This window comes from Pipistrellus kuhlii, unplaced genomic scaffold, assembly GCF_014108245.1.
Source record: "Pipistrellus kuhlii isolate mPipKuh1 unplaced genomic scaffold, mPipKuh1.p scaffold_m20_p_21, whole genome shotgun sequence".
In the NCBI taxonomy this organism is placed as follows: domain Eukaryota; kingdom Metazoa; phylum Chordata; class Mammalia; order Chiroptera; family Vespertilionidae; genus Pipistrellus; species Pipistrellus kuhlii.
Window position 1 is genome coordinate 12,832,546 of NW_023425520.1, and position 23,213 is coordinate 12,855,758.

Consider the following 23,213-nt stretch of genomic DNA (forward strand, 5'->3'; position numbering starts at 1 on the left):
AGATGCCAGTTCTTAACAACTCAATCTATAAATTCAACGCAATTCCAATCAAGAACTCAGCAAGTCACCTGTGGTGACTGACAAACTGATCCTAAAGTTTAAATGTAAGGGGCAGAGACCCAGAAGAGCCAGCACAGACCAGAAGGAGAACAGAGTGGAGGACCGACTGCACTGATAGGGACTGGAGTGTGGTGTTGGTGAGAGAACGGACACACAGACTGTGGGATGAACAGAGCCCAGGAACACAGCCAACCCACCTCTGACACAGGAGCGAAGACCGAGCGCTCAACCAACGGTGCTGGAGCCACTGGCCATCCACGTGCAAAACGTGAAGCTGGACAGACCTCACAGTTGTCACAACAATGAACTCAAAGTGGATCAGAGCCCGCAATGTGAAATGCAAAACCATAAAACTGCTAGAAGATAGCTAAGGCAATAGATAGATGACCCTGGGTTTGGCAATGACTTTTTAGATACAAAATCAAAGGCACAATCCATAAAAGAAATCACTGAAAAGCTGGCTGGACTTCGTTAAAAGTAAAACTTTCACTCTACCAAAGACAATGTCAAGAGAGCGAGAAGGTAAGTCATGAACTGGGAGAAAGGATTTGCAGAGATTGCATGAAGTGTGATCTGAAGTGTACAAAGAATGCTTAAAGCGCCACACAAAAAATAAACATTCTGATTAACAAATGGCCAACAGACCTGAAGAGATACCTCACCAAGGGAGACACTCCAATGGCCAGTGAGCTGCCCATGCTGGCACATGGAGGCAATGAGCAGCACCAGCCTGTCAGCGCACAGGCTGGAACCGCCCCCAGTGCTGGCGGGAGCGGGTGTGTGTTTGTGTGTGTGTGTGTGTGTGTGTGTGTGCAGAGCAGCAGGAAGCTTGCTGCTCGTGGGCATGCACAGGGCGCAGCCCCTGGGAAGGCGGCACAGCACCTTCCTACAAAACTAAACATACTCCTCAGCTCCAGCAACCATGCTCCTCGGTACTGACACAAAGGAGTTGAAACTTATGTTGACACAAAAACCTGCACACAGATATTTATACGCAGCTTTATTTGTAATGGCCAAATTTGAAGGCAACCAAGATTACACTAGGCAGTTTTAAGAGGAATGGGATTTGCTATGAATAGTGGCAAAGGGTCCTGAGAAGACCGCCCAGCCCTTGACGTGTTACAGGCGGGCGGTGTGGTGGGTGTGTACCATGAGGCCAGGAGGCATCGCCAGCACAGAGAAGAGCCGCACGAACCAGCATGGGTGCCCGCGGATGCGGGAGGCCTGTCCGCCGTGCCTGTGTGGTGAGCTTGCTGACCTGGCTGTGCACCTCCTGGCACAGGCGCTCGCTGCCGTCCAGGGAGCTCGCCTGCAGGCCGGACTCGGAGTGTATGCTCTCGGGATGAAGGGACAGCCCCAAGACGCCACTCTGTCTGCCGCACCTTCGGGCCCCGACACCCGGTAACTGTGCTCAGCGCTCCGCGCAGGTCTGCCCCTTGACGTTTTCCAAGCTGCCCCGTACCTTTCTGAATGTGAGATCTTTGGAAAAGGAATGGTGTCTGACTTCCCTTCAGTCCCGACATCACCATGCAACAATCAGCTCCCGGCCAAGGGGTGTGGTTTGAAAACGTGTTTTTAATATTATGGAATAATTTCAAAATTTGTGGAAATGAAAAGTATACATGGTAAGTACAAAGCATGCCCAGCCTGCCAGCGGCTCAGCTGCGCTCAGAGGGGCAGGCAGGCACAGTGCCGTCCGCGTGTAGGCACCTCTGTGCAGCATGAATAGGATTTCTTACCTGGAAAACACAAACACTCAGAACAGAGGGAAAGAGAGAGAGAAACATCAATGATCAGAGAATCACTGAACACTAAACAGCTGCCTCTTGCATGCCCGCAACCTAGGCATGTGGCCTGACCAGGAATCGAACTGTGACCTCCTGGTTCATAGGTCGACGCTCAGCCACTGAGCCACGCCGGCCGGGCTGAAGCAAGTTCTTAAAGAAAAAGGACATCGTGAGAGAAGGGACCCTGGAGCAGCAGGGAGGGAGGAAGGTCACGGGAAAAGCAAACCAGAGCTCTGAGAAAGGACGCGGGGCTGGTGCGATGGAGTGACAGGGCCAGTGCCTGCCACACCGGGTTTCGGCCTCTGTCTCCTGCACTCACGCGTCACCCACATGCTGGCCGCCCACCCAACAGGCAAGACTCCCCCTTCTTCCTGGTGACAGGCCATGCTGTCGCTCTGAACTGAGCATCGTGTGACGATCAGGGGCCAGCTCCCAGGCCTACAGACCAGCCTCACACTCGGTCAGAGCCCTGGGGTACATATCCCTTTGCCAGTCTCGGCTCAGACCCGGGCACGGCAAGCAGGGCTAGCCAAGGACTAACACAGCTTCTCCGGCCTGGGAAGGAGGGTGGTCAACACATGCCATGAGCTAACGCTCCCATTTCTCCATAAGGGGCGCCTGAGCCAGAGGACACGCCCACCTGCGAGAGAGGACAGACAGACAGACAGACAGAGCTGCATTCCTCAGTGCCGGCACTGAAGGGCTGCGTGAACCAGATCTACACCACCTGACCTTTAGACTCAATATTCAAAAGTTTTTCTTTCCTGTTCCCCGAGCGCCACGTTAACAGGCTGGAGCCTGCCCACACGTGAGGGCAGGCTCTCGGGGTGTTCGCTTGCTTTTCCACGGGTCTCACTGTAAAGGAGGCGGCCACGGACCTCTCCCCGCCTGGAGCTTTGTCTGAACTTAGGACATATTTTCCAAGCACAGGACTGTGATGTCAAGTGACAGGAGCAGGTCTGATGTGAAGTGTCAAACTGACTTCTGTTCTCGGGAAGCCTCCCCGCCACGTGACAGTGTCTCACACATCCCACCCAGCCAGAGCGCACAGCTCCCAGGCCACCACGGCCCAGTCACGGCCACCGGGCCTCGGCCTACAAGCCCTGGTCGTCTGTCAACCTTGGCAATTCCCTTCCTCTTGCAGTGACCAATTCTGGCAGGCCCGCGTGTGGGGACGGGGAGGACGGCCCGTGGCGTGTGGGGACGGGGAGGACGGCCCGCGTGTGGGGACGGGGAGGACAGCCCGTGGCGTGTGGGGACGGGGAGGACGGCCCGTGGCGTGTGGGGACGGGGAGGACGGGACGTGGCGTGTGGGGACGGGGAGGACAGCCCGTGGCGTGTGGGGACGGGGAGGACGGCCCGTGGCGTGTGGGGACGGGGAGGACGGGACGTGGCGTGTGGGGACGGGGAGGACAGCCCGTGGCGTGTGGGGACGGGGAGGACGGCCCGCGTGTGGGGACGGGGAGGACAGCCCGTGGCGTGTGGGGACGGGGAGGACGGCCCGTGGCGTGTGGGGACGGGGAGGACGGGACGTGGCGTGTGGGGACGGGGAGGACGGCCCACGTGTGGGGACAGGGGAGGACAGCCCGTGGCGTGTGGGGACGGGGAGGACGGCCCGTGGTGTGTGGGGACAGGGAGGACGGCCCCGTGGCGTGTGGGGACGGGGAGGGCGGCCCCGTGGCATGTGGGGACGGGGAGGACGGCCCGTGGAGTGTGGGGACGGGGAGGACGGCCCGTGGCGTGTGGGGACGGGGAGGGCGGCCCCGTGGCGTGTGGGGACGGGGAGGGCGGCCCGTGGAGTGTGGTGACGGGGAGGACAGCCCGTGGCGTGTGGGGAAGGGAGGTCAGCCCGTGGCGTGTGGGGACGGGGAGGACGGCCCGTGGTGTGTGGGGACAGGGAGGACGGCCCCGTGGCGTGTGGGGACGGGGAGGGCGGCCCCGTGGCATGTGGGGACGGGGAGGACGGCCCGTGGAGTGTGGGGACGGGGAGGACGGCCCGTGGCGTGTGGGGACGGGGAGGGCGGCCCGTGGCGTGTGGGGACGGGGAGGGCGGCCCGTGGCGTGTGGGGGGACCTGTGTTTCTGTGAGCACAGCCAGGTGCAGAGATGGCAGCAGTCAGAGGTGCAGTGAAGCCCCCAGTGAACCAGCCCAGGCCCCTCCCTGACGCTCCTTTTCATACAAACGATAATCGGGGCGCTCAGAGCCACTTCGACCCCCGGAGGCTGAGTGGGTGCCTCACGGTGCACCCAGGACACCTCGTCCCCGAGGCCCTCGGAGCGCCCTCCGGAGCGCGGGCTGTGAGGACGTGTGAGACCTGCGGCACCGCAGGGAGGGGACCGGGCCCAGGGCCGCAGCCGGTGGGCGGGTACTCACAGGTCGAACACCAGGTAGTGGAAGCCCTCCTCCGAGATGCTGTCGTGCAGCCGCACTGCGGGGGGGAGGGGGGAGAGAGAGAGAAGCGTTACACGTGTGGCACCCTCCTCCCCACAGCGCCCTGCGCGCCGCAGCTCCACCGCCGGGAGGGCTGGCCTAAGTGTGACCGGCTCCACAGAAACCTAACTGCCCTGCCGGGGGGGGCGCGAAGGTGAAGGGGTGGAGTGGCCAGGCTGCCGGTGAGGACCTTGGTGGCAGAGTTGTGTCTGCCCCTGGATGCGGAGTGCCACCGGCCACGCCGTCCTCACCGGCAGGGCCTCCCTCACCGGCACCCCCATCAGCCAACAGGACCCCGTGAGAGCGCTCCACTCCTACTCCTCCCCGCGGACATGGTTTTCATGGATTCTACAGAGGAAGGAGGGGGAGAGAGAGAAACCCACCGGCTGCTCCCCTGTGCACGGACCAGGGTCACACCCACAGCTGTGTGTGCCTCGCCCGCACAGGCCCGAGCCCCTGTGCGCAGGATGTGCTCTGATCGTGGGGCGTCTGGTTGGGGTCTCTGCCTCTGGGCTGCTTTCCTGGGAAATCCCCACACCGCACCCCCTGGCCGACCTGTCCACTGTTTTCTTTATGACGCTGCTTCTTACCCGGCACTTACCCGGTTAGAAGCCAAACACGTGCAGCTAGAACTTCTCATAAAATCATCCACTAATGCTGCTTAAATGTTTGCAGGGGGCTAGGCTCTTACTGATAACTAGCCAAGCAAACGTTTCTCTTCTGAACTAAAACTCTTGGCGTCTACCTTAGCCTCTGAGGTTAACACTCATGCAGACTCACACTGCTTGTTCTGTTCATTTCACATAAGCCTCTCCCAACTCGCCCCACGGATGGCCAACCACCTGATCATACCACTGCCTGTGTGCCAGGCCGTCGCTGGAGGCTGCAGGGGCAGGCGAAGCAGCCACCTCGTGGGACCTGCATCTGAGCAGTCAGGACCGGACACGACGCACCACGGCCTGTCCTTAGCGTGTTCTCCACGCGGTGATGACTGCCATGTGGAAAGGTGGACTCAAGAGAACCCTGTAGTCAGACCCAACTACAACCACCTGTGAGGGGCTTCACAGCACCTGCTCCTCCCAGGCTCAGACCCAATGCAAGGCATGCTTTAATTCTTTCTGTTGGTTTGTTTTGTTAATCCTCACAGAGGATTTTCCCCTATCGCTTTTCAGAGAGGGGACCGAAGGAAGGGGTTGGGGTAGAGACAGATAAAGAGAAACATTTATATGAGGGAGACACATTGACTGGTTGCCTCCTGCACATGCTCTGACCTGGAGCAGGAGTGAACCTGAAACCTAGAAAGGTGCCCGTGACTAGGAATCAAACCTGTGACCCTTCGGTGTGTGGCTGACCACACTGGCCAGGGCCGAAGTCCATTCCTGAAGTCCAATGCCAAGCCCTTCAGGCTTCATCCTGGCCTGCTACTGAACCTTCCTGCTCCTTCCCCAGGAATTTCCAGGGCAGAGCCCGCCCCCCCACCCCCGCCCCCCGGCACTCCCCCTCCCAACTCCCCACCCCATCCCACCCCCGCCTCCCCCTCCCAACTCCCCACCCCACCTCCACCCCCCACCCCCAACCCTCGGCACTCCCCCCCCCCAACTCCCCCCCACCTCCACCCCGCCCCTGGCACTCCCCCTCGCAACTCCCCCCCTCCCAACTCCCTCCCCACACCTCTCCCCCCCCCCCCCCCCCCGCCCTCGGCACTCCCCCTCCCAACTCCCCCCCCCCCTGCTGTGGCAAGTGAGCGTCCTGTCCTAGCAGGGGACCCTAGAACTCAGGGGTGGGGTGGCCGCGCAGTCCCTCCTCCCCGCCTCGGCGCTGCCTGGACGTCCAGCAGCCTGGCTAACTTGCGCTAGCTAAGGGCTGAGCTTTCTTCACCAACAGACCACGCGGGAGCCGTGCCTCACAAACCCGTGTCACGCATGCCCTCCGGGACTCCGGCGCGCTTCCAGGGCCAGCATGCCCCCACCCCCAGCACCTGCTGCCCACATGGCAGTGCCGCCTCCCGGAGCAGAGCGGACGGTGGGCCCCTGTCTCATCTGCATTAGCCTGCTGCCCTCCTCTACACGGGCGGGGAGCCTGGTTTCTGCCAGGGGCCATCTGGATATCTATCACATCATTTGCGGGCATACACTTAAAACTCTAAACATTAACGTTTCATTAACTCGCCCCTAATGCCTCGGCAGGGCAGGGTCAGACCGAATGGTTTTGGTGACTCCCACAGCCTGTGGGCCGGCATTCCCACCGGGCTGGTCTGCCTGCTCCCAGGCTCGGCCACGGGGTTTCCTGAGGGCCTCTCTCCTCAGGGGCGGACGGGCGACTGCAGCAGTGCCCATGCCTTGGTGAGCTGAGGGTGCGGCTTAGAGCCCACAGGGGTTGTGAGAGGTAGACTTTTGGCCAGTGGTCGGCAAACTCTAGTCAACAGAGCGGCAACGGCAGCTTGTGAGCCGCAGTTTGCCGACCGGTTATAGGCTATGAGCCACGAGGAGTGAAAGTCTCACTGTGCGCCCAGGCCCAGGGAGCAGAGCGGCCAGCGCCGCGGGGGACCGGCACTCACACCTGCTTTGGGGGACACAGGTTCCTCAGTCCAACAGCCACTGCTGTCCTAGCACTTGGCACAGTCGTCTCTGGGGGTGAATGATTCTGAACAAGTCCAGTTGCTCAGGTGCAATGCATCCTGGTGATCGGACCCTCTATTTCCGGTTAAAACCAGTCTCAGAAAGGCATCCTGCCAGGCAGCAGGACGGTAGAGACAAACCATTTGGCCAGGTCCATACTCCTGCATCACACAATTCTAGATGGTCCCCACGTGCCTGCGGGCGTCTGGCAGGGAGGCTGGTACGAGAAAATGTCAGGACAGCAGACACCCAGCCGCATCTTTACGGGAAATATGTGCACGTTCCTCCTGCTTCTCACAGCCCCTGCACCTCCTTCCAGAAACTGGGAAGTGTTTCCTGTGCTCATCCAACCAGGACACCCTGGCTCCATACAGGGCTCCACCAGCCAGCTGAACTCCAGCCTGGCCAAACCCCTCCCCTGAGACCAGGGTGTGGCCCGCCCCTCTACTGGCAGGGCCTGGCCCCGCCTCCTGAGACCAGGGTGTGGCCCGCCCCTCTACTGGCAGGGCCTGGCCCCGCCTCCTGAGACCAGGGTGTGGCCCGCCCCTCTACTGGCAGGGCCTGGCCCCGCCTCCTGAGACCAGGGTGTGGCCCCGCCCCGATACTGGCCGGGCCTGGGCCCGCCTCCTGAGACCAGCGCTGGGGGCGGGGCTGGGCTGGACAGAGCACCAGCAGCTCCTCCCACTGAGCGTGCAGAGGAAGTTAAGCTCTTCCATGGGAACTTTGAAGTGTTTAAACTGGCATGTTCTGAAGACTGGGCTTCACTTCTACCCATGAGTGGACAGCAAATCGTCGCTGGAGACATCCCCGTTTCTCCTCAGTCACTGCGTGCTGCTCTCGCCCAGGCTGCGACAGTGGAGAACAAGCCCCAGGTAATCATGCCAGTAATCCCATCTAGAAACGTGCTTTCTGCCGCTCTGATAACTTTTGGCGGCCTCGTCAGACCTCCCTGTCGGCAGCAGCAGGACACTGGGCCATGGACCCAGCCAGTACTCAGGGCCAGGCCAGCCCCTGTGGCCTCCACTCGTCCGCCGGCTACAGGCCCTGTCCTGCTCTGGTGCCCCTGCTCCAGGTCCCCGGTCCCCATGTGACGCTCACAGCCTGCGCGGAGCACAGTGTGGCGCCAGGACTCGCCGCAGGACATCTCCGCCAGCTCCGCTCACAAGCCTGTCCCTGCCGTCTCAGCCCCCCGCAGCCTCCGTGCGCCTGGAGACAGCACGTCCACATTGTGCTGCGGGGCCACGTTAGCCAGCCGCTCGCCACTGAGGCAGAAACGTGGGCTAAGCAGATGGTGGGTCTGAGAGCTGGCACGCGGGTGTCACCGCCATGGAGCTCAGTGGCCGCGCAGGCCGCCGGGGATCCCCCAGGCTGATCTCGGACCCCATCTGGAAGTGGCCCGAGGGCTGCTGGGCTCACAGACAATGTGAGAGAGCAGCGGACGCCTGGGCGTGTCTGCAAATCCTGAGGACTGACTGTGCACATCCCTTTCCACTTCCCGGGTCCTGGCTCCAGCTCTGTCATCGGACTCAGTGCCATCGCGACGCTGTTCGCACACACAGTGCTGCAGGGGGAGAGGGAGCTGTGGGCCGGCTAGGACATGAAGCTTTCTGATACACACGTTTCACCAGGTCAGTCCACCTGAGACTTCGTTTTCCAGACACAGTGTCCCTAAGTATTCCCACTCACCAACATCGCCGACACTCACAGGACCGCCGCATACCCACAGGGCATGTGCTGGAGCCCACACCAACGTCAACTGTAAAAGCCAAACACGACTCAAAACAACTGTAAGAATTTGGTTCTTCAGGGAAAGACAGATGGCATTAACTGATTAAAAGGAAGTTTTTAACTTTTTAAACTTTTTAGTAAGAAATTACTCAGTAAAAGCACGTCCTAAGTAGCACGCACCTGAGCAATGGCCACACACGCAGCGAGCGGACAGTCACCCAGGCGCAAACGTAACTGCCACCCACTCCTCTCCCATCGTCCGCCACGTGTCCAGTCCTCTGCACAGTGCCTGTGACGGCCACGGAGTCCTGTCCACACGCACACCAGCCTGTCCTGGGGCACTGAGCGGGCAAGGCTCCCCTGCCCCATGCTCCTTCGCTGTAGCTCGTCCTATAGTTTCTCTGGTGTCAACATCACATTCGCAGCGAAAACAAAGGACTGAAGAGCAGACTCTCTGCCTGCCTCTGTCCCGCCCTCTTAAGCCAGCCGCCACACCCCTCATGGGATGCTGCAGGGCTCGAGGCCTGGACAGGAGAGCACGTGACAGGAGCGCGCGGGAGCCTGGCCACCAGGGTGCACGCGCAGCACGTGACCACCCCCCCCATCTCCCCGCCCATCCATCCCACTCAAACCACAGCCCAGAGCACCGCTTGCTGGTAACGAAGATGAGGCTTCTTCCCAGGGACAATGCTCCCGTGGCAGGGATGGAAGGAGAGAAGGGAGCGCAGACGGGCCAACGTCTTGCTCATCAGTGTGTGTCTGCAAGGCGCTGCCCAGAGCCTCATCCACACAGTGCCTCCTGACCTGGTCCCCTGGGTCCGTTCGTGACAGGCAGGGCATCGTTAGACACTCGCTCAGTCGGTATCATTAGACTAGGGGTGTCGAACTCAATCAGAGAAGGGGCCAAAATCTAAAATCCAGCCTAAATCGCGGGCCGAATGGTTTACTGAACAGTCATAAACTGTCATTGTGATGGAAACGCAGCGGAGTGCAGTGATGACAGCGTGGTGCGGGCCACATTGCAAGGCCTGGCAGGACGGATTTGGCCTGCAGGCCTTGTGTTTGACACGTGCATTAGACACTCGCTCAGTCAGGCTCTCGGGGTGAGAACTGGGAGCAGAGTCCACGCCGCCTGTGCTAAGGCCTTCATCACACTGGCGGGAGGCAGCCGGGGCTGGCTGAGAAGGCTCAGGTGAGCTTCCAGGGAAAACCCCCACCAGGTCCAGAACCAGCCTGAGGAGAGAACTGCCCTGTGCCCACACGTCACATCCACAGAGAGCCTGGAGGAGGGGCCCCGTCCGTGAGAGAGGACATGGCTCTGGGTGCCATCCACCAGCTGGGCCCTCGGTAGATCAAAGCCCGGACACTGGGCAATACTCTTAGGAAGAAACAGAAAAGCAGTTGAGAAAAGCCAGACCCAAAGGCCTGGGTCCTTCCAGCCTGATCTGGAAGGCATGCGTGGCAGAGCCAAGGCTCCAGAGCCGGCCAGGTCCGGGCTGCGCCTGTCCTGGGCCGGTCGGCCTCCTGCAGCCTCGGCGTTAAAGGAAGGCCAGCTGCGCTCCCCGCAAGCCCGGCCAGGAAGCCCGGCGCGGCCACAGCGCGGGTGCCACCGAGAACACGCGAGGCGTGTGCCGGCAGGTCCGTAGGGAGACGGTCAGCGCGGGCATTAAAGGTTCCGTTAAGAGGTTTCCAGCCAAAACCGGTTTGGCTCAGTGGATAGAGCATCGGCCTGCGGACTGAAAGGTCCCAGGTTCGATTCCGGCCAAGGGCATGTACATTGGTTGCGGGTACATCCCCGGTAATGGGTGTGCAGGAGGCAGCTGGTCGATGTTTCTAGCTTTCTATCCTTCTCCCTTCCTCTCTATGGAAAAATCAATAAAATATATTTTTTTAAAAAGAGAGTTTTCAGAGGCTGCAAAGCTCTGTTTGTGGAAAATACACTTAGAAAGTTACCAGCTTCCTGTTTGTCTGCCAGTTTGCTAAGCACCAGCCGAGGACACCCCCCCACCCAGGAGGGTGTCTCCACACCAAGGCTGCCACCAGAGTGGCCAGTCACGTAGCTCTTAGGACATGGCCTTTCAAGGGACATGACAGCCTGACACCGACACAGTGCACGTGAGGGAAGAGAACAGAGGCGGGGACGACAGGCCCATAGTGCCTGGGTGTCTCCTGAAGCTGCATTTGTGGGGATGGGAAGTGGGTTCAGTTTACCAGGCACACAGGTCGTTGCTGTGGTGGCGTCTCCAACATGGCAGCTGTCAGGCCGTAAGCTGTCCCTGAGAGGAGCCATGCGAGCCGGCACGGGCAGGAGGGTGCCCCCCTCGCTGCGCTGTGCAGTGAGTTCCCGCGGTGGGCATGGGACTGCCAACAGGACCGAGCTCTGAGCCTATGGCATCACGCCCGCACGGAGGACACCCGCCCAGCCTCGAGCAGTTGCTGTCGTGTTAAGAACCAGGTTAAAGGGGCAGCCATGGAACAGCCGGGAAGGACAGGGATGCACGTGTCAGAACTATTTCTGGGTGTGGGGGTGCTGGAAGTCTGTCAGGAGGATTCTCCGAAGCCCGCCTATCCGTCTGTGCGGCCACCACAACCACACGCCACAGACGCGGGCTCGCACAGCCACACCCGTCTGGGGCTGGAGTCCCGACCAGGGGCTGGGGCGTCAGTTCTGGGGAGGGCTCCCTTCCTGGCGCCACCTCAGGGGACAGGCCCTCGGGTCTCCTCCTCTTACAGGGGCTCCCGCCCACCATGGGCCTCACCCTCATAAGCTCACAAAGGCCCCGCCCCAAAGGCCACCCTCCGGAGTGGGATTTCAGCGTGACTGCAGCACCGGCTCCCCAGGCGGGAAACAAGGGCTTCCACCATCAACCCCACCCCGCTCTGGTGGCCTCACCCACAGCCTCCAGGCCTGCCCGGCACACCCCACCCCGCAGGCCTGTGCCCTCACTCCCTGCGGGCGTGGCTCACTTCCACGTGGGACCCCAGAGTGCCGGCAGGAGGAGGCCGGGGAGTGCCTGGAGGGCCCGCGCGGCAAGGACTAAGAGGAGGAATGAGCACGCTGCAGCTGAGGCCGTGGAAGCTGACTCTGCCACGGTTTCCCTACAACTTGAAACACTTCTTTATCCAAACTGGAGCAGACCCTCAGTATTGTGCTTTGTTTCTCAAAATAACATAACAAAACCAATCCAGTGGAAAGAAGCTGAGTGAGAGTGAGCTATAAAGGGAGTTATTTAAAGTCGCTGGCAAGTCACAACCCCGCGTGTGCCCTTATCTCCTCGCTGGTTTCGCTCGGGCTTGGTTTCAGAACCTCCTGGAGCGCAGTGCGTCCTTTTGTTCTGGTCCGGGCACCACGGGACACTCAGGGACACAGTGCCGCCAGGGCCAGGCAGGGCTCTAAGCGGCTGCCGCCCCGCCAGGTGGCTGACCCAGGCCTCCTGCTCACCAGGGCCTGTGCAGTCCATGGCACAGTGTGCGAGCAGGCATGACTACAAGCCACCGCCTGTGCTCTCTTCCATGATCGCTGGGCGCTAGTCTTGAAGATAAACTGTGAGGGAGGTCCCCAAGGCTGAGGAGCTCGGCACAGGGGAGTCTGGGACATAAATGGGTCAAGTGGCGCCCTGTGCAGACAGCAAGGCAGCAGCCCTGCAGCCAAGCCCCGTGGGCTGCATGATGGGGCTGGTAGAACCAGGCGAGAGCAAGGCTGCTCCAGCAAGTGCGGGGAGTGCAGGAAGGTGACTGCAAAGCAACAGGTGGGATGGCGTCACCGAGATGCCCAGGCAGAGTGGAGAGGGCAGGCGCCCAGGAGATAAAGGAGGGCGTCTCTGAGATAAAGGAGGAACCCAGGCGCCAGTCACAGCAGCCGGGCAGGTGACTCACACTCTCACTGCAGAGACAGGGGCGAGGCCGAGAGCGAGGTGCCCGCGACCCGAGTCAGCAGGAGGGGCTGGTCCTGGACAGGCCAGTGTCACTGGGAGCCTAAGGGGGAGGAGGGACTGGGAGCATGCCCCTTCTGGGAGCTGCGGGAGCAGGAGGTGCTCACAGGCTCACCTGAAAGGTTCAGGGCCTTGACAGTGTGGAGAGGACTGCCCGCTGTGCCGGAACTGACTTGTTTCAGCTCCTAGGATTTGGGGGCAGCACTGTCCCCCCAAATGTGGTCCCTGAGATAGGTGGCTCTGCCCGTATCTGCAGGAGCACCCCCAGGCCGCACAAGCCTCTCCTGACCCGCTTGCCTGGAGCGGACGTCCTCACTCCCGCACCAGTGGGCTGGGGCGATGGTGAGATCAGAGCCCCTTAGATCAGGGCTGGATCGGGAGGTCTGGCCCTGCCTAGGCCACTGCAGGCGGAACTGACATCCGGGTGCTTCCTTCCTGCGACATACGTTCACGTTAGGTGAGTTCTAGAGAAAGCGATGTGATAAGCAGCTGAGGCCCTTGCAGGAAAAAGGCTCCCACCCAAGGGGCAGCTGCCCAGTGAGCCTGGCCCCCAGCCGGCAGGAAAGGGAGGACAGGGCCCACAGAAACAGACCTGGACTTTGGAGTCAAACACAGGGCTCTGAATCCCGCCCCACCCTCGGTAAATGTCCCGCCCCAGCCGCTTCCTGTGTGCAGGGCAGAGGGCGGCCCAGGGCGGCTCAGTGCTTACACACGGACTCCGAGCCTCGATCCCTGGGAAGGAAAGCAGATAACCAGGGCCAGTGTGTGGACACCGGGTCACAGGTTATCACCACCTCAGCCTCCACCTGTCCTTAGTGCGGGAGAGGACGAAGGGGACAGGAGGCACTGAGGCTTCGCCCAGGCCTATAACATCACCAGAGCACAAGGCCTCTGTAACCATGGTCCTTGAAACCTGTATCAGAACCACCTGGGGGGTGACTTAGTGAATTAATAAACAGCAAAGCAAGAAAACAAATGAACAGGCACCGACTCCTGGAGCCCGGGGCTGCGCTGGCGGCTGCCTGCTGTGCACTTGGTCAGGGAATGCCACACAAGCGTGTCGGCCACCAAGGGCTCCAGGCACCCGCGGGACAAGCCTTGAGCACTTACTGGTTCCGCGTGGCCACCAGGCTGCACCGCCCCTTTGCTCTAGACTAGGGGTGTCGAACTCAATCAGAGAAGGGGCCAAAATCTAAAATCCAGCCTAAATCTCAGGCCGAATGGTTTACTGAACAGTCATAAACTGTCATTGTGATGGAAACGCAGCGGAGTGCAGTGATGACAGCGCAGTGCGGGCCACATTGCAAGGCCTGGCGGGACGGATTTGGCCCAAGGGCCTTGTGTTTGACACATGTGCTCTAGACGGTGAGGGATGGCGGGAAGAGCCCAGAACGACAGGAAACACAAGGCATGTGGCCTCTCCCTGCCTCCCACATCCCTCCCACCTGCAAATGTCACCAAGAGGGGACAGCTGGACAGCTCAGGCTGATACCCAGTGTCCATGAGAGGGGCTGCAAGAATGCCAGCTCAGGTGTCCCTCATCTGTGCACACTCACCACACAGCCTCAAGGCCACGCCACTGCGAGCACCGGAGACTGTCCCCTCCACCTTCATAGGCCCACACAGCTGGCCCTCCTGAGCCGTGAACACAGCCCACACAACCCGCCCTCCTGAGCCGTGAACAGGGTCCCGCACAGCCGGCCCTCCTGAGCCATGAACAGGGTCTCACACAGCCGGCCCTCCTGAGCTTGTGAACAGGGTCTCACACAGCCGGCCCTCCTGAGCCGTGAACAGGGTCTCACATAGCCGGCCCTCCTGAGCTTGTGAACAGGGTCTCACACAGCCGGCCCTCCTGAGCTTGTGAACAGGGTCTCACACAGCCGGCCCTCCTGAGCCGTGAACACGGCCCCGCACAGCCGGCCCTCCTGAGCCGTGAACACGGCCCCGCACAGCTGGCAGGCCCTGCACATGGAGGGAGGCTGGAGGACTTGTGGCTGACGGGCTGGAAGGTTGGTTTAATAAAATATTACATATTGGAATGGATACTTCCCATTGCCCGTTTCTTCAGTTCCTCATTCAGAAAGCCACGAAGCCCTTCAGTTGTGAGGGTACCAGGTTCCTCAAGAATTGGCATCTGAGCGTCGCCTGATACTCACACAATCTGAACTGTTTCCACACCTTCTCACGGTGCTTTTCAGGAAGAAAGTTCTTTTTAGGAATACAACATTGCCAGGAGTCTCCAACAAGGGCAGAAAGACACTGAGGGGGCGGAGCTGCAATGGGCAGCTTAGCCATGACAGCTGTGCGGGCCAGGGACTCCTGCGCGGCCAGGAGTCCGCACGCAGGGCTGGCTGCACAGAGGCAGGGCGCTGCGGGAGTCCCAGAGGAGAGGACTCGGGGTGTTCTGAGCAGCAGCAGCGAGCAAACTCAGATCTGCAGCACGTTCTCTAGCTTCGTACTAGCACACAGCAGGAGTTCCTCTGTGCACACAACCCAAGTTCCAGTAAATGAGCCCAGGAGGGGGAGGGTGCACCTTCCTTGCAGAGCAGTGGAGTCTGGGTCTGCGTGACACAGCCAGCTGTCTGGCTCTGGGAGGCCCGCAGGGCCTGGTGGGAGGGATCACGGTCAGCAGCCACCACGGGCCCAGGTCACAGAGCCGCCTGGGCTCAGGAGCAGACTCTAAGCAGAACACAGGTGGGCCCAGGAGAGCAGGAAACATGTGCCCTGCAGCAACACTGGGCAGCAGGGGCAGGGTGTGGGGCAGGGCTGGGGCGCGGGGAGACAGGCTGGGGTTTGGCGCTGTGCCTCCCCAGGGACCCTGACAGCCATGGGTGTGACACTCAGCACAGCTGCAGCTCGGGGCGCATCCACACCAGCCTGTCCCTCGTGCCTGCCACTGACAAGTGTCTCTCTAGGGACATCCCTCTAATACCTGTGCTGGAAACCAAATCAGTTTCACTGAAAAAGAGATGTTGACAGGAAGCCAGGAAGGCTGGTCAACAACCTTAATTGCTCTAACCTTTAGTTGAGATTTTGTTAGCTGAAGCAGAATCTACCTTGTCCGTGAAAGTTTCTGTTATTTCCTGCCTAAGGGCTACATGTAAATTTCTGTTTATGTTGCCTAAGATGTTTTCCCCAAAGCCTCAATAAAAGGGATGGCAGGGCCAGAGAGGGAGTAGTTCTCCCACTAGAGTTGGACTACCGCCTGGCCCCCCAAATCGCCAAATTAAATTTCTTCAAGTCTCTTTCCATTTGTGTGCGGCCCTTCTCCAGAAGCTGAACCCTGAATTGGAACTCTTTCTACTCGGGCTGTGAAAGAGAGTCCTATATACCTGCAGGGCCAGCACACAGGGTCTCAGGACACTGGGCAGGGTCAGGACCGGGGCTGACAGGGGCAGCCATTCGGGAGGAGTCTCCTCGGAGAGATTAGACACCCACACCCATCCACCTCGCCGCCCAGCGTGGTCAGACAGAAGCTCTCACCCGAGGCCACGCTCCTTCAACTGCTGAGCCCACAGACCCGGTCTCAGGTGTTTGGGAAGGCGGGCAAAGAGGAGGCTCAGGAAACAGGTCCAACACAGCAGAACGTGCAGAAAAGACCACAGCCGGCAGGCCCTGGCTCTGAGCACAGCACACGCTGGCCCAGGGTTTTGGAAGTGAGGAACAGCCAGGGGTCGGATTTTAGCATAAATTTCAGAGAGGAAGGGAGAGGGAGAGAAATATAGAAACATCAATGATGAGAGAGAATCATGGATCGGCTGCCTCCTGCATGCCCCTTACTTGGGATCGAGCCCGCAAGCCGGCATGTGTCCCGACCAGGAATTGAACCATGACCTCCTGGTTCCTAGGTCAACGCTCAACCACTGAGTCGCATGGCCCAGGTGGGTTTAACTTTTAAACAAAAATCATAAAAACTACATCACTGTTACTATCCTATATAGTAAAAGTATAATATGCAAATCGACTTAACACCAGAATGACCGGCAGCTATAATGCGTACTGACCACCAGGTGGCAGATACTCAAAGCAGAAGCTCCCACAAGGGGAGTGCTGCTCAGCCAGAAGCTGGGCTCATGGCTGGCAAATGCAGTGGGGGTGGCGGGAGCCTCCTGCCTCTACTGCAGGCAGGCAGTACGGAGTGAGGGGTCCCAGATTGTGCGAGGATGAAGCTGGGCTGAGGGACACTCCTCCCCCCCCCCCCCCCGCCCTGCCAGTGCACAAATCTCGTGCACCGGGCCTCTAGTATTAAAGAACAAAATAAGAGATAGCTGAAGGAGACAATGAGAATTCTTGAAAATATGCATTTGCTGGGGAAACCGTGCCGTTTCCCACCTTCGTTGAAAGAGGACATCAGCTCCCAGCCAGCAGCAGCAGCAGGTATGCTGAGCGCGGAGGCCTTCACACCGAACCGCCAAGATAAGGAGGTGAGATTTAATCGCCCACAGGTGAGCTTTTACCGCTGCGCCGTGTTCAGTTACCTTATCTGCCCGGGCTGAGCCGCAGCAATAGGCTGCCTGTTCCGGGAGTGCAGACCGAGGCGTCGGCACAACCGCCGACAGGAGCCCACGGAGGACAGCACCGCTCACGGGGAAGTAACCTGCAAGGTCATTCCCACGCTCCTCCAGGCCGACATTTTAGGAAATGAAAGTTACACAAACCGCAGGCGGCATGAGCTGTCACTCAGCCCGGCCCGCGTGTGTGGAGCGGGGCTCCGCCTCCAGCCGGCCGGCGGCTCCCGCAGCCTCGCCCTCACTGTCCGGCCAGGGCACCTGCAGGGCCCCTTGGGCCGGGGAGCAGGCGGGCCACGCCGCTCTGCTGCTCTCTCAGAACTACGTCTTGGGCTTTGTGTGGGAACGGGAAGTTTTTAACTTGATGTCTATCCTGAGCCTCCAAGCTCTCCTAGGACAGGAGCGGAGCAGCCATGTCTGCACCTCGCTGCTGCCACGCAGGCGCCCTGGCCTCCCAGAATCCCGGACCACCGGTTGGCGACCACTGCACTAGAGGGTCTCCCCACCAATGGTAGTTTCTTCAATTATTAAAGAAAAGAAAAATTAGCCGAAACCGGTTTGGCTCAATGGATAGAGCATCGGCTTGGGGACTGAAGGGTCCCGGGTTCGATTCCGGTCGAGGGCATGTACCTTGGTTGGGGGTATATCCCCAGTGGGGGGTGTGCAGGAGGCAGCTGATCGATGACTCTCTCTCATCGATGTTTCTAACTCTCTCTCTCTCCCCCTTCCTCTCTGTACAAAATCAATAAAATATATTTTTTTTAAAAAAAGGAAAAGAAAAATTAGTTTGTATAGCTGTCCTATAGACCCTGTTATGGTACTATTAGTTGTATGTTATATGTTATATAGCACACATCACATCACAGACAGCATGCGTGGACCACTGAGGCACCCCGCTGCCTGTCTCCATCAGACGTCTCTGCAGGTGAGCCAGTCCCGGGGGACCCTCCGGGAGGAGGCGGTGACCTGTGTCTGCGGAGAAGGGCGCCTGGGCAGGCGGGAGGCCTCGAGCTCAGGGTCAGCGGGGGGCATGGCCGCTGAGGCGGGCACTCCTTTCCCTTCATTTCCTCACCCCGCCAGGTGCCCGGGCACTGCCTGTCTGGGGTAGTGGGGAGGGAGGGAGGAGCTGCAATGAAGGAGGCTGTCTGAGATGTGACGATGTGGCCCTCAGGCCACCACCCTGCACGGCCGCAGGCCGCAGCACTGACAGGCGGGGTGAAAGGGCCTGGAGGCCATCAGAGAGCTACCCTCCGGGCTGGGTGCATGCTGAGATGTAAATGTTTCTTCAAATAGGATGTATCTCAATTTGGCTTAACAAACATCAAGGGAAACAAGTTATTTTGTGAAAATAAAAGATACATAATGATAAAGAGGGAGCGAACCAGAGGTATGAGTTCCCTCCAAGTGTTTGCCCCCTTTGTGCTGGGCTGAGTCACTGTCACCTCCCCGGCGGAACGCAGGCCTGCTGGCCTCGCAGCCTGACTGCAAGGGGCTGCCCACCCGGTCCCATCTGCAGGGCCGCAGGGAGCGGGAGGACGCAGGGAGCGGGAGGGAGGACGCAGGGAGCGGGAGGGAGGACACAGGGAGCGGGAGGACTCGGAGCAGGAGGGAGGACACAGGGAGCGGGAGGACTCGGAGCAGGAGGGAGGACGCAGGGAGCGGGAGGACTCGGAGCAGGAGGGAGGACGCAGGGAGCGGGAGGATGCAGGGAGCGGGAGGACACAGGGAGTGGAGGACTCGGAGCAGGAGGGAGGACACAGGGAGCGGGAGGACACAGGGAGCGGGAGGAGCCACAGGGAGCAGGAGGGAGGACGCAGGGAGCGGGAGGACGCAGGGAGTGGGAGGATGCAGGAAGCGGGAGGGAGGACACAGGGAGCGGGAGGACTCAGGGAGCAGGAGGGAGGACGCAGGGAGCGGGAGGGAGGACACAGGGAGCGGGAGGGAGGACACAGGGAGCGGGAGGACGCAGGGAGCTGGAGGACACAGGGAGCAGGAGGGAGGACGCAGGGAGCGGGAGGGAGGACACAGGGAGCAGAAGGGAGGACACGGAGCGGGAGGAGCCGCAGGGAGCGGGAGGACGCAGGGAGCGGGAGGACACAGGGAGCGGGAGGGAGGACACAGGGAGCGGGAGGGAGGACACAGGGAGCGGGAGGACGCAGGGAGCAGGAGGGAGGACGCAGGGAGCGGGAGGGAGGACACAGGGAGCAGAAGGGAGGACACGGAGCGGGAGGAGCCGCAGGGAGCGGGAGGACCGCAGGGAGCGGGAGGACCGCAGGGAGCGGGAGGACGCAGGGAGCGGGAGGACACAGGGAGCGGGAGGGAGGACACAGGGAGCGGGAGGACGCAGGGAGCGAGAGGACACAGGGAGCGGGAGGGAGGACACAGGGAGCAGAAGGGAGGACACGGAGCGGGAGGAGCCGCAGGGAGCGGGAGGACACAGGGAGCGGGAGGGAGGACACAGGGAGCAGGAGGACTCAGGGAGCGGGAGGACTCAGGGAGCGGGAGGAGCCGCAGGGAGCGGGAGGAGCCGCAGGGAGCGGGAGGACTCAGGGAGCAGGAGGGAGGACTCAGGGAGCAGGAGGGAGGACACAGAGCGGGAGGAGCCACAGGGAGCGGGAGGACGCAGGGAGCGGGCGGACACAGGGAGCAGGAGGGAGGACACAGGGAGCGGGAGGGAGGACACAGGGAGCAGGAGGACTCAGGGAGCGGGAGGAGCCGCAGGGAGCGGGAGGAGCCGCAGGGAGCGGGAGGACTCAGGGAGCAGGAGGGAGGACTCAGGGAGCAGGAGGGAGGACACAGAACGGGAGGAGCCACAGGGAGCGGGAGGACGCAGGGAGCGGGCGGACACAGGGAGCAGGAGGGAGGACACAGGGAGCGGGAGGGAGGACACAGGGAGCGGGAGGACTCAGGGAGCAGGAAGGAGGACACAGGGAGCCGGAGGGAGGACACAGGGAGCCGGAAGGAGGACACAGGGAGCCGGAGGGAGGACACAGGGAGCTGGAGGGAGGACACAGGGAGCGGGAGGGAGGACACAGGGAGCGGGAGGGAGGACACAGGGAGTGGGAGGAGCCGCAGGGAGCGGGAGGACGCAGGGAGCAGGAGGAGCCGCAGGGAGCAGGAGGGAGGACGCAGGGAGCGGGAGGGAGGACACAGGGAGCGGGAGGACTCAGGGAGCGGGAGGATGCAGGAAGCGGGAGGGAGGACACAGGGAGCGGGAGGGAGGACACAGGGAGCGGGAGGACACAGGGAGCGGGAGGAGCCGCAGGAAGCAGGAGGGAGGACGCAGGGAGCAGGAGGGAGGACACGGAGCGGGAGGGAGGACGCAAGGAGCTGGAGGACTCAGGGAGCGGGAGGATGCAGGGAGTGGGAGGATGCAGGGAGCGGCTGCAGCAGCAATGTCTCCCGCAGAGGGAGGCCTGGTGCGCACACTGGGTCCTGAGGACACAGCACTGGCATGCGCAGCGGGCAGCCGGGGGGGCACCCTCTCGGTGTGCTAAGGCCTGCCCCGGCTTCCCCCCAGCTGAGCACAAGCTGGTTCCACAGTGCCCCCTTCCCCAGCCATCCCAGCCCCCCCGCCCCCCTTCCACAGGGAAGGTCCGTGGGCGCCTCTCCCCTGAGGAGGGAAGCCCAGCCCGCGGGCTGTAAGCTCTCCGGGCTGACCGTCCTGCCACCTGGCGGTTACGGAGACATGGCCCCTCAGACACACCGCTGTGCGTGTGACAGACCCTCCGCACCACACTGCATGCAGGCTCCCCGAGCCCTTCCCAGGCCTGTCCGGCGGACCTGGCCCCGCCCTGCTAGGCGTCTGAGCAGAGAAGCCTGCTGGCTCGTCCCCTCTCTGACATGTGACCTCGCCCACCGGTGGGGTCTCAGTCCTTGGCCTGCCTCTAACAGAATCGTTCCCAGTCAGCTTCGTAAGACCCACCTCCACCCCCGTATCTCCTCACGGTCACTTCCACCACGCACATCTTGCTCCCCAGGGCCCCCTCTCAGGGCTCCCAGTTCCTGAGGCTCCTCGTTCTAGGGGGCCACGTCCCAGTCCCGGGGGCTCTGTGCATTGAGCCTGGGCTAGCTCCTCTGCGCCCAGGACACTGAATGACGCCTCTGGCTTTAGCGCAGGCACGACTGCTTCTTTGGCAGCAGCCACACAGTCTACAGCACCAACGGCCTGTCCAGTCCTCTCATGGAAGCGACCCCTACAATGCCGTGGGGGCAGGGCGAGAGGGGGAGCAGGGACGCTGTCTCCCTTGACCTTCATCATCACAGCGACACGTTCATTTTGTTGATTTTGAGACAATTCCATGGTTTTATCTAAAGGGCTATGAAAATGCCCACAAGAAATTCTGGAAGTTAACATACACAGGAGTGTTATAAAAAGGCAGAAATAAAAACGAGTATTAAATGTGGTTCCCTCTGGTTTCTGCATGCATGATTGTTTCCTGCACTTCCCACTGATGTGTGCATTACTGTGAGAATCAGACAAACGTCAAACAGCCCTGGTGAAACAGAGCTCCAGTGAGCACCCCGCTCAGCGAGCCCCACTTTCCAATGTGTTTCTCTGGGAGAAACTGTCTGCTGGCCGCAAGTTCTCAGACGATGGATCCTGTGCCGAGAGAAGGCTCGCAGAAATAAAACGCACACATTTCCGGGGGACCCGGGCAGCAGAACCTGCCTGGAAGCTCCAAAGCCTGGCAGACAGGAAACTGAGCACGTAATCAAGTGGAGGAAGGCGAGGAGGGGGAGCAGAGGACCGAGTCCCCGGCCTCTCAGCCATCGCACGGTCTGTTCCAGGGAGAAGAGCCAGGCTGTTCTGTGTGACTCTCAGGACCGCTCGCTGGGCGATGCTCAGGGTTCCTGTGTAGAGCCTGCTCATTCACGCCAGGACTAAAGAACACCCACGAGGTGGGGATCATGGCACTCCCAGGCAGGAAAGGAACAGACACTGCAAGGGCCTCTGCGTCACAAGAGAAGTGCAGGCTCCCCCGAGAGTGCCTGCCAGTCCTGTGCCCAGCCTCTGGCTCCCGCGAAAAGGCTCTGCGGACAGTGACACTGCAGAGCGGGGCCCAACGTTCCCCAAAGACCGACCAACCCGTCGCAGAATCCAGCAGCAGATTGTTCTTCCTTTTTGAAGGTTACTGTGCTGTTGTAAAATTCACGAGACGCTATTCTACACTAGTTTCGCTCGTTTCTGGAACAGGATCAGGGATGGTGAGGACGACTTTCTACAGGGCTGGGAAAGCAATGAGGAGCTGAGCTCACGGCGCAAACCGCCTCGGCCTTCGTCAGCAGCCGCTGCATAACCCTCGGAGAACACAAAGGCCTCTCCAGCTAATAATACCTTACATTGGTTTTTAAATGTTAGTATATATGGAATTGCTATTTCTGGAAAAAATTTAAAAACTTTAAAGAATCAAATGTAACCAAGACTAAAAGTTAGGAGCCTATTTGTTAATAGTTTAAAGACTAGATTAAAAACCACAGTGCACTGGGCACACTCCTCACCGATGTTGGGGTGCTTGAGAAGACGGCAGATTCTGGCTTCCCTTTCCAGTTTCTGATGATCTGTAAAAAAACACACAAAAGCCCACAAAATAAATCACAACTTTAGCAAAAAAGATTAAAAGACAAACAGTGTACCCAAACAACAGAAAGCGTGTACATTTACTTAACCTTTGATGTTTTTTAAAACACAGATCATTTGGCCTGGCCAGTGTGGCTCAGTGGTTGAGCATCAGCCTAAGAACCAGGAGACCCTGGTTCAATTCCCGGTCAGGGCACATGCCCAGGTTGTGGGCTTGATCCCCAGCAGGGGATCACTGATGATTCAATCTCTACCCCTCTCCCTTCCTCTCTCTTTCTAAAATCAATTAAAAGATCTATTTTTTTTTAAACTGATCACTTGAATTTGGAGCTCCGTGACACAACCGTGTTAGCAGCCTATCTGCCTTCCCTTTCCGCGGGCTGCATGCTGGAAAGCAGGGACATGGCAGGCAGCAGTGGCCTCCTCTCTAAGTGTGTGCTGCTGCAGCAGCTGAAATAGCAGAGGCGCCCACGGAAGGGAGGGGCACTGGGACCCGAAGCCCGGGGCTCCTGCGGCCTGTCCCAGCACAGCGCTGCCTCTCCGCACAGCCGTCCTCCGCCTGCCCTCCG

General features: G+C 60.3%; 1 protein-coding gene across 13 annotated transcripts in view; it reads right to left on the reverse strand.

The window, feature by feature from the left end:
* The window catches only part of CAMK2D (calcium/calmodulin dependent protein kinase II delta), a 146,452-nt gene that overhangs the window by 50,995 nt on the left and 72,244 nt on the right, over positions 1–23,213 (reverse strand). For 10 of the 13 annotated variants that reach the window (XR_006742455.1, XM_045586037.1, XM_045586035.1 and 7 more), the window contains exons 3-4: positions 22,566–22,625; positions 4,221–4,275 (exon numbers count right to left, since the gene is read on the reverse strand). The exons of 1 other annotated variant lie outside the window; for it this stretch is intronic. Coding sequence is in view for 11 of the 12 variants with exons in the window: in XM_045586037.1 (XP_045441993.1) it covers positions 4,221–4,275; positions 22,566–22,625 (115 nt within the window). In the remaining variant the exon portion in view is untranslated. The remainder of the gene's footprint in view (positions 1–4,220; positions 4,276–22,565; positions 22,626–23,213) is intronic. 2 more of the 13 variants (XM_045586041.1, XM_045586038.1) reach the window with 2 other exon arrangements.